Below are 15,689 nucleotides of genomic sequence, written 5' to 3'. Positions count from 1 at the left end.
AAAAAACACTAAAACAAAAACTTTAAATTCACTGCTGGTTAAACTTGGTGTATAAAACTAGTGGCTGCTAAAAATAACGCTGTTGCCAATAGCAACCACTTAAAGTGAGGAGCAAATTGTTGCAGAACAGTTTATAAACCAATGGAAATTTATCAGGCAGAAAAGGATCAAGTGAAATATCCGCATGGGTCATGACGTAATCACTTCCCGATCTGCCAGCAACAAACATGGCCGCCTGTCAGCGCTCAGACCCCGCCCACCACAGACTTTCAGTTTCTCTCTTAACGTGACGTGATGACGTCGGGTCTGAGGGGCGGAGCCTTCAGGGACTCGGCCGGTTCGTGGTTCTGTTCCTGTGTGTGTGAATGCGGGACTGACATCACAGGAGCCGCTGCGGTTCTGTATGAGGTACAGCACAGCCACAACCCCGGGGACATGGGCCGGTGCTCTGTCCTGTGCGGCCCGGGGAGCAGCGCTCCTGCCCGTGCACTGGCCGCAGCTGCCGCACTGCGCTTGGATGAGAAACTGTCAATCATCGTGATTGATGGCTGTCAGCAACGTGTTAGATGGAGATTTATCAGTCTGCGGCCAGAGGTCAATGTCAGCCGTATGGAGAGCATGTCAGGGCAATGAGCCGGGCCCGTATCACAAGAGCAGAGATACATGTATACTGTACACACATACTGTACATATATATACTGTTTACATATACTGTACATATATATACTGTTTACATATACTGTACATATATATATACTGTTTACATATACTGTACATATATATACTGTTTACATATACTGTACATATATATATATATATATATATATATATATATATCTCTGTACACACATACTGTACACATATACTGTACCTATATATATATATATATATATATACACTGTTCGCATATACTGTACATATATATATATATACACTGTACACACACCCACTGTACACATATATACTGTACACACACACACACACTGTACACATACTGTACCTATATATGCTGCTCACATATACTGTACATATTATATATATATATATATATATATATATATATATATATATATATACTGTTCACACATACTGTACACACACTGTACACATATACTGTACCTATATATATATGTATATATATATATATATACACTGTTCGCATATACTGTACATATATATATATATATACACTGTACACACACCCACTGTACACATATATACTGTACACACACACACACACTGTACACATACTGTACCTATATATGCTGCTCACATATACTGTACATATTATATATATATATATATATATATATATATATACTGTTCACACATACTGTACACACACTGTACACATATACTGTACCTATATATATATGTATATATATATATATACACTGTTCGCATATACTGTACATATATATATATATATATATATATATATACACTGTACACACACCCACTGTACACATATATACTGTACACACACACACTGTACACATACTGTACCTATATATGCTGCTCACATATACTGTACATATATATATATACTGTACACACACATGCTGTACACATACTGTACACACACACTGTACGCATATATACTGTACACACACATACTGCACCTATATATGCTGCTCACATATACTGTACATATATATATATATACTGTACACACACACTGTACACATACTGTACCTATATATATGCTGTTCACATATATATTGTACAGATGTATATACTGTACACACACTGTACACATACTGTACATTATATATATATATATATATATATACTGTTCACATATAATATGCACATGTTTTATAGTGTACACATACTGTACATATATATACACTGTTCACATACATATACTGTTCATATACATATACTGTACACACACACATATATACATATATACTAGCTGTACTACCCGGCTTCGCCCGGGTTAATAACTGTTGTTAACAAAATAGAATGTATTAACAAAAATGTATTCTGCACACAAAAACCACAAAACAAATAGATAGAAATGTAATTATTAAAAGGCAAAATCTAAGCTAATAGAAGCATTTCACAACATATATTTCAACACCACAGATATTCCACACAGATTTAACTAAATTGGCAAAGTAATGTGCTCTTTCTCTTTCCAGGTCTGTCTCTTTACCTGTCTGCCTGTCTCTGTCTGTCTCTATTTCTCTGTCTGTTTCCCCATCTGTCTCTATCACGGTCTGTGTCTTTCCCCATCTATCTTTGTCTGTCTCTCTGGCTGTCTCCTCCTTCCCTGTCTGCCTGTCTCTGTCCCTGTCTGCATGTCTGTCTGTCTCTTTCCCCATCTGTCTCTGTCTGTCTCTTTCCCTGTATATCTCTGTCTGTCTCTTTCCCTGTCTGTCTCTCTCTATCCGTCTCCCCACCGACATCTTATTACCTCACATATAAGCTTCTTATACTATGAGGCTATGTGCCCATGGGGACAGTGTCCTGCGGATATATCCGCAGGACATTCCGCAGGTGCTTCCAGGAAACAGCACCACAACTTCTGTCTGTTTCCATGCTGCGGAATGTCGTGTGGATATGGTGCGGGTATTCTGCATTGAGGATACAATACCATGGCTTCGGCACTTCATCCTCAATGCAGAACAAGTGCTGCAGTGATCGGGGGAGTTCATACTTACCTCCATCATGCAGCACCTCGCTTTCCGGCAGCCGGGTCACTCTGTCAGCATCTTCAGGAGAAGGTGGGCGGGTCTGAACTAGCTCCGGCTGTCACATATCTGGAGCTCGTGCAGGCTCCGCCCACCTCTTCTTTCCTGTACCTGGATTCACCGCGCTGCTGTACACCGGACGGAGAAAGTGACTCCGGTGAGGCAGGTAAGTATATGGGACCCTGCAGAGAAATCCGCAACAATAATTGACATGCTGCAGATTTTTCCGCATGAAAATCCGCACCATTTCCGCTGCGGAAAAATCCGCAGCGTGGGCACAGCATTTCCCAAATGCCATAGAAATGGCTGGGGAGTAGCTGTGCTGCAGATTTCTGGAAAATCTGCGGCTTTTCCGCGAGAAATCCGCGGCAAGATCCGCGCATTTTCCGCAGCATGGGCACAAAGCCTAAATGTCTTTTGTTCCTATAGCAACCAATCACAGCTCCTACTAATAACCTGTAGTTCCAGGCTCCATTTACTTTAATGGAGCCATGTTTTTTGGAGAGTAACTGTAAAGCGCGGGGTTACATTTTCCTGTCAAAACATAGTCTACGGCGTTCCCTGGGTCACATGAGGTGTCTGTGCAAAATTTCGTGATTGTAAATGCGACAGTGCGGATACACTTTTCGTTTCACTTTTTCCCCATTATGTAGATAGGGGCAAAATTGATTGGTAAATTGGAACGCACGTGGGGGGTTAAAATTTCCCCTCACAACATAGCCTATGACGCTCTCGGGGTCCAGACGTGTGAGTGTGCAAAATTTTGTGGCTGTAGCTGCGACGGTGCAGATGCCAATCCCGGACATACACACACACACACACACACATTCAGCTTTATATATTAGATATACACACTGTACAGATATATACACAATACACACACACATACCGTATATATATGTATAAAATGTACACATACACTGTAAACATATATACACTGTACACATATACAAACTGTGCACATATACTGTACACACATATATTTATATATATATATATATATATATATATATATATATACACACACACACACATACACACACTACAATTCAAACCTTTGGGGTCACTCAGACAATTTTGTCTTTTCCATGAAAAATCATACTTTTATTTATCGCATGAGTTGCATAATGAATAGAGAATATCGTCCAGACAGTGACGAGGTCAGAAATAATGATTTTTGCTTGAAATAATAATTTTCTCTTCACACTTTGCTTCCGTCACAGAATGCTCCTTTGCAGCAATTCCAGCTTTGCAGACCTTTGGCATTGTAGCTGGTAATCTGGAGATATTTCACCCCATGCTTCCCCCTCCCACAAGTTGGATTGGCTTGATGGGCACTTTTTCGTACCATACGGTCAAGCTGCTCCCACAACAGCTCTATAGGGTTGAGATCTGGTGACTGGGCTGCCACTCCATTACAGATAGATACCAGCTGCCAGCTTCTTCCCTAAGTAGTTCATGCATAATTTGGAGGTTTGCTTTATGTCATTGTCCTGTTGTAGGATGAAATTGGCTCCAATCAAGCGCAGTCCACAGGGTATGGCATGGCAAAATGGAGTGATAGCCTTCCGTATTGAAAATCCCTTTTACATTGTACAAGTCTCCCACTTTACCAGCAACAAAGCAACCCCAGACCATCACATTACCTCCACCATGCTTGACAGATGGCGTCAGGAACTCTTCCAGCATCTTTTCAGTTTTCTGCTTCACACAACTGTTCTTCTGTGTGATCCAAACACATCAAACTTCAATTTTTCTGTCCATAACACTTTTTTCCAATTTTCCTCTGTTCAATGTCTGTGTTCTTTTGCCCATATAAGGTCGCACTGACATCAGCGGTATTTTGCCGCAGGGCCGGATCCGGTACAAATGTGTTTCAGCTCCATTCATTTCCTATGGAATCGCGGCAACATGCATTCACATTCGGTGCATGTGACCGCATCCCGCCACAACTCCATTGGAGGTGAATTGAGCTGAAACACATTTGTACCGGATCCGGCCCTGCGGCAAAATACCGCTGATGTGAGCGGCGCCTTAATCTTTTCCTTTTATTAGCCAGTCTCAGATATGGCTTTTTCTTTGCCACTCTGCCCTGAAGGCCGGCATCCCGGAGTCACCTCTTCACTGTAGACGTTGACACTGGCGTTTTGTGGGTACTATTTAATGAAGCTGTCAGTTGAGGACCTGTGAGACATCTATTTCTCACACTAGAGACCCTAATGTACTTGTCTTGTTGCTCAGTTGTGCAGCGCGGCCTCCCACTTCTCTTTCTACTCTGGTTAGAGCCTGTTTGTGCTCTCCTCTGAAGGGAGTAGCACACACCGTTGTAGGAAATCTTCAGTTTCTTAGCAATTTCTCGCATGGAACATCCTTTATTTCTAAGAACAAGAATAGACTGTCGAGTTTCACATGAAAGTTCTCTTTTTCTGGCCATTTTGAGAGCTTAACGGAACCAACAAATGTAATGCTCCAGATTCTCAACTAGCTCAAAGTAAGCTAGTAAGATGTTTTATAGCTTCTCTAATCAGCAAAACTGTTTTCAGCTGTGTTAACATACTTGCACAAGGGTTTTCAAGGGATTTCTAAACATCCATTAGCCTTCTAACACAGCAAACACAATGTACCATTAGAACACTGGAGTGGCGGTTGTTGGAAATAGGCCTCTGTACACCTATGTAGATATTGCATTAAAAACCAGATGTTTGCAGCTAGAATAGTCATTTACCACATTAACAATGTATAGAGTGTATCTCTGTTTAATTTAATATTAGCTTCATTGAAAAAGGATAAGGAAATATCTTAAGTGACCCTAAACTTTTGAACTGTAGTATATATATGTGACGCCCCTGGACTATCAGGTCGTCACAAGGTATTGCACAATCTACCCTCCCGTGCAGTATCCGCCTCCTTCTTGGTTTTGGGTCCCTAACCATATGGTGTTGCCTCCATCGGCTAATCAAATCCTAGATACACCCTGCACCACACCCACCAGTGGACGGGCTTGAGTGGAATAGAGTCGCCCACCTGGGGGGTTAGGAGGGGGAGGTGAGGAGTGTCAGGAAGAGTGTAGAGCGAGTAGTGAAAGTGAGAGGAGCTCAGGAGCGGGGCTCCTGGAAAACTGTCTAGGTTGCAGATGGTGGTCTGGGCCTAGAGAAGTTGGACTCCTGGTCGCAGGGGATCGTGGCAAGGGGCACGGATCTGTCAAGGAGGACAGCTGGCAGCCTTGCACCATCACCGGTCCGGGACCGAGGCACAACGGGTTACGTAGACCCTAGGTCGGGGAGTAGCTTCAGGCAACCCGATAATTTACCCAAGGAGAACGGAGCCTTCAAGATTCGTTCCCAACCGCTCCAAAATCAGGGTACTAGCGCAACGAGGGGGATAGGACTTTCCATTCAAAACGGTCCAGCAAATCCCAAGTGTGAGCCCTGAGAGCAAGCTCCCACACTTAGCCATAGTGGGAAGTTGGACCCGGCAAGTTTCACACTACCGGACCACCAGAGAAGTAAACTTAGTGCCAGGAGGCAGGTCACGGATCACCAGGCAACACGATTGGGGACGGGACCCACACTAGCTCCCCTTAGTGGCAGCGAGGTCCAGAGACTTGTTTTACCAGTTGTCTGTGTCTGCTTAATGGACTGTGTGAGTACCAGAGTGACCCCTCTGCACACCACGGCATTCCCCCCAAACACCGAGTCCCGGGGCTTTTTCCCCTAACCGTGGAGGGTTACAACACCTTGCTGCCCCACTTCATCACCCCCGGGTACTCCCCAACGGCAGCGACGGTACTTCCCAAATTACCGTGCACCACGGGTGGCATCACAAACTCTATATTATCCCTTGTAAATACCTCCCTTCATTTGAGTGGCCGCACGACCCCCGAGGCCGGAGACCCTCGAACCACCGAGAACCCGGATCCGAGCAGCCCGGCTGCTTCCACAGGGGCGGCACATATATACTATACACACATATATATATACACTGTACACACACATGTATACTGTACACACGTACGGTATATTCTGTGTGTGTGTATATATATATATATATATATATATATATATATATATATACATATATATATATATATACACACACATATATACCCACTGTACACACGCATATATATATATACAGTTAGGTCCAGAAATATTTGGACAGTGACACAATTTTCGCGAGTTGGGCTCTGCATGCCACCACATTGGATTTGAAATGAAACCTCTACAACAGAATTCAAGTGCAGATTGTAACGTTTAATTTGAAGGTTTGAACAAAAATATCTGATAGAAATTGTAGGAATTGTACACATTTCTTTACAAACACTCCACATTTTAGGAGGTCAAAAGTAATTGGACAAATAAACCAAACCCAAACAAAATATTTTTATTTTCAATATTTTGTTGCGAATCCTTTGGAGGCAATCACTGCCTTAAGTCTGGAACCCATGGACATCACCAAACGCTGGGTTTCCTCCTTCTTAATGCTTTGCCAGGCCTTTACAGCCGCAGCCTTCAGGTCTTGCTTGTTTGTGGGTCTTTCCGTCTTAAGTCTGTATTTGAGCAAGTGAAATGCATGCTCAATTGGGTTAAGATCTGGTGATTGACTTGGCCATTGCAGAATTTTCCACTTTTTTGCACTCATGAACTCCTGGGTAGCTTTGGCTGTATGCTTGGGGTCATTGTCCATCTGTACTATGAAGCGCCGTCCGATCAACTTTGCGGCATTTGGCTGAATCTGGGCTGAAAGTATATCCCGGTACACTTCAGAATTCATCCGGCTACTCTTGTCTGCTGTTATGTCATCAATAAACACAAGTGACCCAGTGCCATTGAAAGCCATGCATGCCCATGCCATCACGTTGCCTCCACCATGTTTTACAGAGGATGTGGTGTGCCTTGGATCATGTGCCGTTCCCTTTCTTCTCCAAACTTTTTTCTTCCCATCATTCTGGTACAGGTTGATCTTTGTCTCATCTGTCCATAGAATACTTTTCCAGAACTGAGCTGGCTTCATGAGGTGTTTTTCAGCAAATTTAACTCTGGCCTGTCTATTTTTGGAATTGATGAATGGTTTGCATCTAGATGTGAACCCTTTGTATTTACTTTCATGGAGTCTTCTCTTTACTGTTGACTTAGAGACAGATACACCTACTTCACTGAGAGTGTTCTGGACTTCAGTTGATGTTGTGAACGGGTTCTTCTTCACCAAAGAAAGTATGCGGCGATCATCCACCACTGTTGTCATCCGTGGACGCCCAGGCCTTTTTGAGTTCCCAAGCTCACCAGTCAATTCCTTTTTTCTCAGAATGTACCCGACTGTTGATTTTGCTACTCCAAGCATGTCTGCTATCTCTCTGATGGATTTTTTCTTTTTTTTCAGCCTCAGGATGTTCTGCTTCACCTCAATTGAGAGTTCCTTAGACCGCATGTTGTCTGGTCACAGCAACAGCTTCCAAATGCAAAACCACACACCTGTAATCAACCCCAGACCTTTTAACTACTTCATTGATTACAGGTTAACGAGGGAGATGCCTTCAGAGTTAATTGCAGCCCTTAGAGTCCCTTGTCCAATTACTTTTGGTCCCGTGAAAAAGAGGAGGCTATGCATTACAGAGCTATGATTCCTAAACCCTTTCTCCGATTTGGATGTGAAAACTCTCATATTGCAGCTGGGAGTGTGCACTTTCAGCCCATATTATATATATCATTGTATTTCTGAAAACTTGTGTCACTGTCCAAATATTTCTGGACCTAACTGTATATATATATGTGTATATATATATATATATATATATATATATATATATATATATATACAGTGCCTACAAGTAGTATTCAACCCCCTGCAGATTTAGCAGGTTTACACATTCGGAATTAACTTGGCATTGTGACATTTGGACTGTAGATCAGCCTGGAAGTGTGAAATGCACTGCAGCAAAAAAGAATGTTATTTCTTTTTTTTTTTTAAATTGTGAAAAGTTTATTCAGAGGGTCATTTATTATTCAACCCCTCAAACCACCAGAATTCTGTTTGGTTCCCCTAAAGTATTAAGAAGTATTTCAGGCACAAAGAACAATGAGCTTCACATGTTTGGATTAATTATCACTTTTTCCAGCCTTTTCTGACTAATTAAGACCCTCGCCAAGCTTGTGAACAGCACTCATACTTGGTCAACATGGGAAAGACAAAGGAGCATTCCAAGGCCATCACAGACAAGATCGTGGAGGTTCACAAGGCTGGCAAGGGGTACAAAACCCTTTCCAAGGAGTTGGGCCTACCTGTCTCCACTGTTGGGAGCATCATCCGGAAGTGGAAGGCTTATGGAACTACTGTTAGCCTTCCACGGCCTGGACAGCCTTTAAAAGTTTCCACCCGTGCCGAGGCCAGGCTTGTCCGAAGAGTCAAGGCTAACCCAAGGACAACAAGGAAGGAGCTCCGGGAAGATCTCATGGCAGTGGGGACATTGGTTTCAGTCAATACCATAAGTAACGTACTCCACCACAATGGTCTCCGTTCCAGACGAGCCCGTAAGGTACCTTTACTTTCAAAGCGTCATGTCAAGGCTCGTCTACAGTTTGCTCATGATCACTTGGAGGACTCTGAGACAGACTGGTTCAAGGTTCTCTGGTCTGATGAGACCAAGATCGAGATCTTTGGTGCCAACCACACACGTGACGTTTGGAGACTGGATGGCACTGCATACGACCCCAAGAATACCATCCCTACAGTCAAGCATGGTGGTGGCAGCATCATGCTGTGGGGCTGTTTCTCAGCCAAGGGGCCTGGCCATCTGGTCCGCATCCATGGGAAGATGGATAGCACGGCCTACCTGGAGATTTTGGCCAAGAACCTCCGCTCCTCCATCAAGGATCTTAAGATGGGTCGTCATTTCATCTTCCAACAAGACAACGACCCAAAGCACACAGCCAAGAAAACCAAGGCCTGGTTCAAGAGGGAAAAAATCAAGGTGTTGCAGTGGCCTAGTCAGTCTCCTGACCTTAACCCAATTGAAAACTTGTGGAAGGAGCTCAAGATTAAAGTCCACATGAGACATCCAAAGAACCTAGATAACTTGGAGAAGATCTGCATGGAGGAGTGGGCCAAGATAACTCCAGAGACCTGTGCCGGCCTGATCAGGTCTTATAAAAGACGATTATTAGCTGTAATTGCAAACAAGGGTTATTCCACAAAATATTAAACCTAGGGGTTGAATAATAATTGACCCACACTTTTATGTTGAAAATGTATTAAAATTTAACTGAGCAACATAACTTGTTGGTTTGTAAGATTTATGCATCTGTTAATAAATCCTGCTCTTGTTTGAAGTTTGCAGGCTCTAACTTATTTGCATCTTATCAAACCTGCTAAATCTGCAGGGGGTTGAATACTACTTGTAGGCACTGTGTGTGTGTATATATATATATATATATATATATATATATATACACATACATACACACACACACACACACACACACACACACAGTATATCTATATACAGTGTATATACAAACTGTGTAGGTTGCAGACGGTGGTCTGGGCCTAGAGGTGTCGGACTCCAGATCGCATATATACAGTATATATACACAGTATATCTCTATATATATATAGTATATATACACAGTATATCTATATACAGTATATATACAAACACTCTTGCCTGTATGCATGATTTTAATGTGTATTATAACTATAGTCTGTACTGTATATATACTCACGCTGTTTGATTTACATACATATATTTATTTCTCTACAGAAAGTAAAATAGGCATTGAACACGTCACTAATTTATTTTGTAAAAGTGCTATTGACTTGAATTTAATGTTGGTGACAACCCATCCAATGCACACAGGCAGAGTAATCAACCCATAGAAGTCCATACATTTACTGTTATGTAATAATGAGAAATGACACCAGGAAAAAGTATTGAACACTGTTACTGAAACTTATATAATATGTTGTACAAAAGCCTTTGTTGGTGATGAAGCTTTAAGACACCTCCTGTATAGAGAAACTAGTCGCTGGCATTGCTTAGCTGTGATTTTGGTCCAGTCTTCCACACAAACACTTTTCAAATCCTTCAGCTCTCATTGGTTCCTTCTATGAACTCTGAGCTATAGTTCCTTCCATACATTTTCTATTGGATTTAGGTCAGGTGATGGCAATTCTAGCAGCTTTATTTTCTTCCTCTGCAACCAATTGAGAGTGCCCTTGGCTGTGTGTCTGGGATCATTTTCTTGCTGAAATGTCCACCCTCATTTTATCATCATATGATGGCAGCAGAATTTTATCAAGAATGTCATGATGTGTATTATGGCATCCAAAGACTCCAATTTTGGTCTCATCTGACCAGACTATATTCTCTAGTATTTCACAGGTTGTACTTGAAACACGTTTGAATTTGCTTTTTGTTCTGCCATGGAGTTTTACGTGGTGAGCGTGCATACAGGCCTGGGAGGGGGAGTGCATTATTAAAGAAGTTGTCCAGTTACCAAAACTGATTTTTTTTTTTCTGATAAATCTTGCTAATATGTGCCCCTCAACACATCTATTATGTTTTTTCAGCAAAATTACCTTTCATTGTGCACTAGCAGTACATGCTCATTGCTGGCTCCAGCTCTGATGGGGTTAATCTCTCCTCTGACTTCCTGTGTTCAGTTCCTACAAGTCCCAGAATTCTTTGTGGCTCTAGGGCGGTGTCTGGCTTATCTAACACACCCATTGTGTCTAATACACCCACTCTGCTCCCACCCAAACCCTCCTCCCTGCCTCTTCCCAGTGGATGTGCACTGAGAGCAATCACACAGAGACACTAGCAGCTCTACACAGCCAGGGGAAGAAAGTGTGTGTGCGTATATACAGTGTGTGTGCGTATATACAGTGTGTGTGCGTATATACAGTGTGTGTGTGAATATACAGTGTGTGTGTGTGTATATACAGTGTGTGTGTGTATATACAGTGTGTGTGTATATATACAGTGTGTGAGTGAGTGTGTATGTGTATGTCATACTCACCTGTCTGCAGGGTCCGGGTGCCATGCTTGCTTCCAGCCCCTGTCCCGGTCCCGCCGCTTCGGCTGTGTGCAGTCTCCCCGGGGCACGCACGAAGCTTGCAGGACCTGGCCGTGGATCACCTGATGCAGTCACCTGACGCATCAGCTGATCGTAGTCTCGCCGGCTTTTTCGTGTCCGGCCGGCTATCAGCTGATCCTGCCGTCAGGGGACTTCATCAGCTGATTACCGGCCGCTCCTGCAGCGATGGGACAGGATCATACTCCTGTCCAATCGATCGCTCCAGGAGCTGCCGGTAATCAGCACAGCACATAAGTGAGTATTTTTTTTTTTTTTTTGCACTGATGCATCAGCTGATTGTATAATCGGCTTTTATACAATCAGCTGATGTGTGATGGGATTCAGGCACTTGATCCTGACACATCATCTGATCGCTTTGCCTTCCAGCAAACCGATCAGATGATATTGGATCCGGATTGGACGGCGCGGGACCCTAACCCAGGATTACTGCGGAGGGGGGTTCTTTATTTCAATAAAGATGGAGTCACTAATTGTGTTGTGTTTTATTTCTAATAAAAATATTTTTGTGTGTTGTGGTTTTTTTTTTTATCATTACTAGAAATTCATGGTGGCCATGTCTAATATTGGCGTGACACCATGAATTTCGGGCTTAGGGCTAGCTGATAATATACAGCTAGCCCTAACTCCATTATTACCCGGCTAGCCACCCGGCTTCAGGGCAGCTGGAAGAGTTGGATACAGCGCCAGAAGATGGCGCTTCTATGAAAGCGCCATTTTCTGGGGTGGCTGCGGACTGCAATTCGCAGTAAGGGTGCCCAGAAAGCTTGGGCACCCTTCACTGTGGATTCCAATCCCCAGCTGCCTAGTTGTACCCGGCTGGACACCAAAATTAGGCGAAGCTCACGTCATTTTTTTTTAAAATTATTTCATGAAATTCATGAAATAATTAAAAAAAAAAGGGCTTCTCTATATTTTTGGTTCGCAGCCGGGTACAAATAGGCAGCTGGGGGTTGGGGGCAGCCCGTACCTGCCTGCTGTACCCGGCTAGCATACAAAAATATGGCGAAGCCCATGTCATTTTTTTTCTTTTTGGGTAAAAAACTGCATACAGTCCTGGATGGAGGATGCTGAGCCTTGTAGTTCTGCAGCTTCTGTCTGCTCTCCTGCATACACTAGTGAATGGAGGATGCTGAGCCTTGTAGTCCTGCACCTGCTGTCTGCTCTCCTGCATACACTAGTGAATGGAGGATGCTGAGCCTTGTAGTCCTGCAGCTGCTGTCTGCTCTCCTGCATACACTAGTGAATGGAGGATGCTGAGCCTTGTAGTCCTGCAGCTGCTATCTGCTCTCCTGCATACAATGAACATTTTGAATAAGGAAATGACATCAGACCTTTTTTTTTTTCATCAACAATCTTTAATGGCATTGTGCACTGATTAAAAACGCAGTGAGCAAAAACGCAGCAAAAAACGCACCAAATTGCAGCAAAAACGTGACATGCAGCACCGCAGGTGACAGAGCAGAGCAAGTTGGTGACATGCTGTGCCCTGACACATAGTGTGCTGCATGTCACTGTATCCACTCTGGGACTTGTTGTGCAGGTGACCGGATGCTACATGTCACTAACTATCTCCACTGTGGTACTTGTTCTGCAGGTGAGAGTGTATACAGTTGGTACTATGCAGCAGAAATCACAGAGTGGAGACAGATAGTGACATTTAGCATCCGGTCACCTGCACAAGTCCCAGAGTGGATACAGTTAGTGACATGTAGCATCCGGTCACCTGCACAACAAGTCCCAGAGGGGAGACAGATAGTGACATGCAGCACACTATGTGTCAGAGCAGAGCATGTCACTGTCTCCACTCAGGGACTTGTTGTGCAGGTGACCGGATGCTACATGTCACTGCCTCCACTCTGGGACTTGTTGTGCAGGTGACCGGATGATACATGTCACTGTCTCCACTCTGGGACTTGTTGTGCAGGTGACCGGATGATACATGTCACTAACTGCCCCACTCTGTGATTTCTGCTGCATAAAATAAATGAAAAATATGATATGTACTTGACTGGACTTTTTAATTATACCTGTGTATGAAAATATTAACTGTTTTAATCAATGTCAACTAAAAAAAAAATATTATTAGATAAACAGATAACATTATTAACAGTTAAAGGGGTATTCCCATGTCCAAGATCCACTACTACTATGTAGTAGATGTAATAATAAGAATATTAGCAAATATATCGCATTATAAATGTAGTGTAGCTCTCGTGATAAGCCATGTCACTTACCTCATGGGCAGGGGCATTCCAACGGCCTAGGCATCAATGGCAACGAACAGTATCAACTTTCACTATATGATTGGTTGTAACCATGGATACCTTAGAGTTAATCACTTCCACATCAGGTAGGATACATGGCTAATCATGAGATGTATACTACGTTTCAAATTGCATATATTTGCTAATATTATTATTATAACACCTCATACATATTGAGATAGGATCTTGGTGATGGGAATACCCCAAAACTAAAACAGACAAAGGAAAACAGAGAAATGCTGGACAAGCCAATAGTCACTTCATTTGACTACGTACTTGTCTGTCCTCACAGCACTCACAATACACCAAGTGAGTATTTGACGTTACAGTAATGAACCTGTTATGCTACTGCAAGTCTGCATTTTTCTAAGTTTCATCCACATTATGAATACACTATATCTGGCCACAAACTACATTTTGATAGAGCGTGGACCGCTAAAGTGAAGTGACCACGTGATTGCATGTATGCAAATTGCATATTTTTAATAACACCCTCTCCTCTCCCAACAACGGAAAATCCTCTGAAGCCGATAACTATGGGGTATTTTAGTGCAGACACCTGCTGGAAAAAACTTACTGGAACATGGCCGTAGTCTGGTATCTGCTAAAGCTGAAAACACATCAGTTTTTTGCTGAGCGGCACAATACGGCGCTTTGCAGAAAAAACGCAACCTTTTTTTTTTGCCGCCAGTTGCGTTTTTTTCCGAGATATCACTGGGGTCACGGAATTTGTGACGCACATCCGGCCTCGTTAGCAACGTCGTTGCGTGTGACACTTACAAGCGACCGCTAACGATCCCAAATACTCACCAAATCATTGATTGATTGTTGACACGTCGTTCATTTTCCAAATATCGTTGCACATTTGGTTGTTCGTCGTTCCTGTCGTTCCATCGCTACGTGTGACACCCCGGGACCGACGAACAACACCGTCCCTGCGTCCTCTGGTAACGAGGTGGGCTTGACTTTCATGCGGCTGCTCTTTGCCCCTCCGCTTCTATTGGACGGCTGCCGTGTGACGCCGCACGAACCACCCCCTTAGAAAGGACGTTGTGCGCCATCCACAGCGACGTCGTTAGGAAGGTAAGTTCGTGTGACGCGTTCCTGCGATATTGTTCGCTACAGGCAGCGATTTGCCTGTGACGCACGAACGATGGGGGTGGGTGCTATCCCTAGCGACATGCGATGTCGCAGCGTGTAAAGCGGCCTTTACTATGACCATACCACCTCCCCAGAGAAGTACCAATCTTGGTGTTGGTGTAGCAATGTGCCAAATCACAAATTCCCGCAGTGCTCCGCTATATGTATCTGCTTCTGCTTCCGGACCTTGTGTTCTTTTCTCTCGCCTGCTGATATCTGAACATTTCTGTGAATGGCCACCGGATGGAAAGCTCCAGCCTTGATGATATACAATCAGGTCAGAGCATGATTGGAGCAGAGAAGGGGGTCAGCGTCTGCCTGCTGCGCTCTGGTCCAGCCTCAGAGTAGTAATTGCTTTCAGTCCTCACCACACTATATGGTCACGGTCTGGAAGTAGTAGACGTCTTAGGCTGCTTTCACACATCCGGTTTTGCAGTGCGGCTCGAAAACCTATGCAACGGATGCGGCGAAAAAAACAGATCCGTTGCATAAGT

The 15,689-nt window shown here is 43.4% G+C and overlaps 1 protein-coding gene across 2 annotated transcripts in view; it reads left to right on the top strand.

Annotated features, from left to right (window-relative positions):
• The first annotated feature begins 297 nt into the window (after positions 1 to 297).
• The window catches only part of LDAH (lipid droplet associated hydrolase), a 339,733-nt gene continuing 324,341 nt past the window's right edge, over positions 298 to 15,689 (top strand). For both annotated transcript variants that reach the window (XM_075341150.1, XM_075341149.1), the window contains exon 1: positions 298 to 408. In XM_075341150.1, coding sequence (XP_075197265.1) covers positions 404 to 408 — 5 coding nt within the window. In that variant the 5' untranslated portion in view covers positions 298 to 403. The remainder of the gene's footprint in view (positions 409 to 15,689) is intronic.

This window comes from Anomaloglossus baeobatrachus, chromosome 3 (genome assembly GCF_048569485.1).
Source record: "Anomaloglossus baeobatrachus isolate aAnoBae1 chromosome 3, aAnoBae1.hap1, whole genome shotgun sequence".
NCBI classification, from domain to species: Eukaryota; Metazoa; Chordata; class Amphibia; order Anura; family Aromobatidae; genus Anomaloglossus; species Anomaloglossus baeobatrachus.
This window is presented reverse-complemented; position numbering and strand designations above follow the sequence as displayed.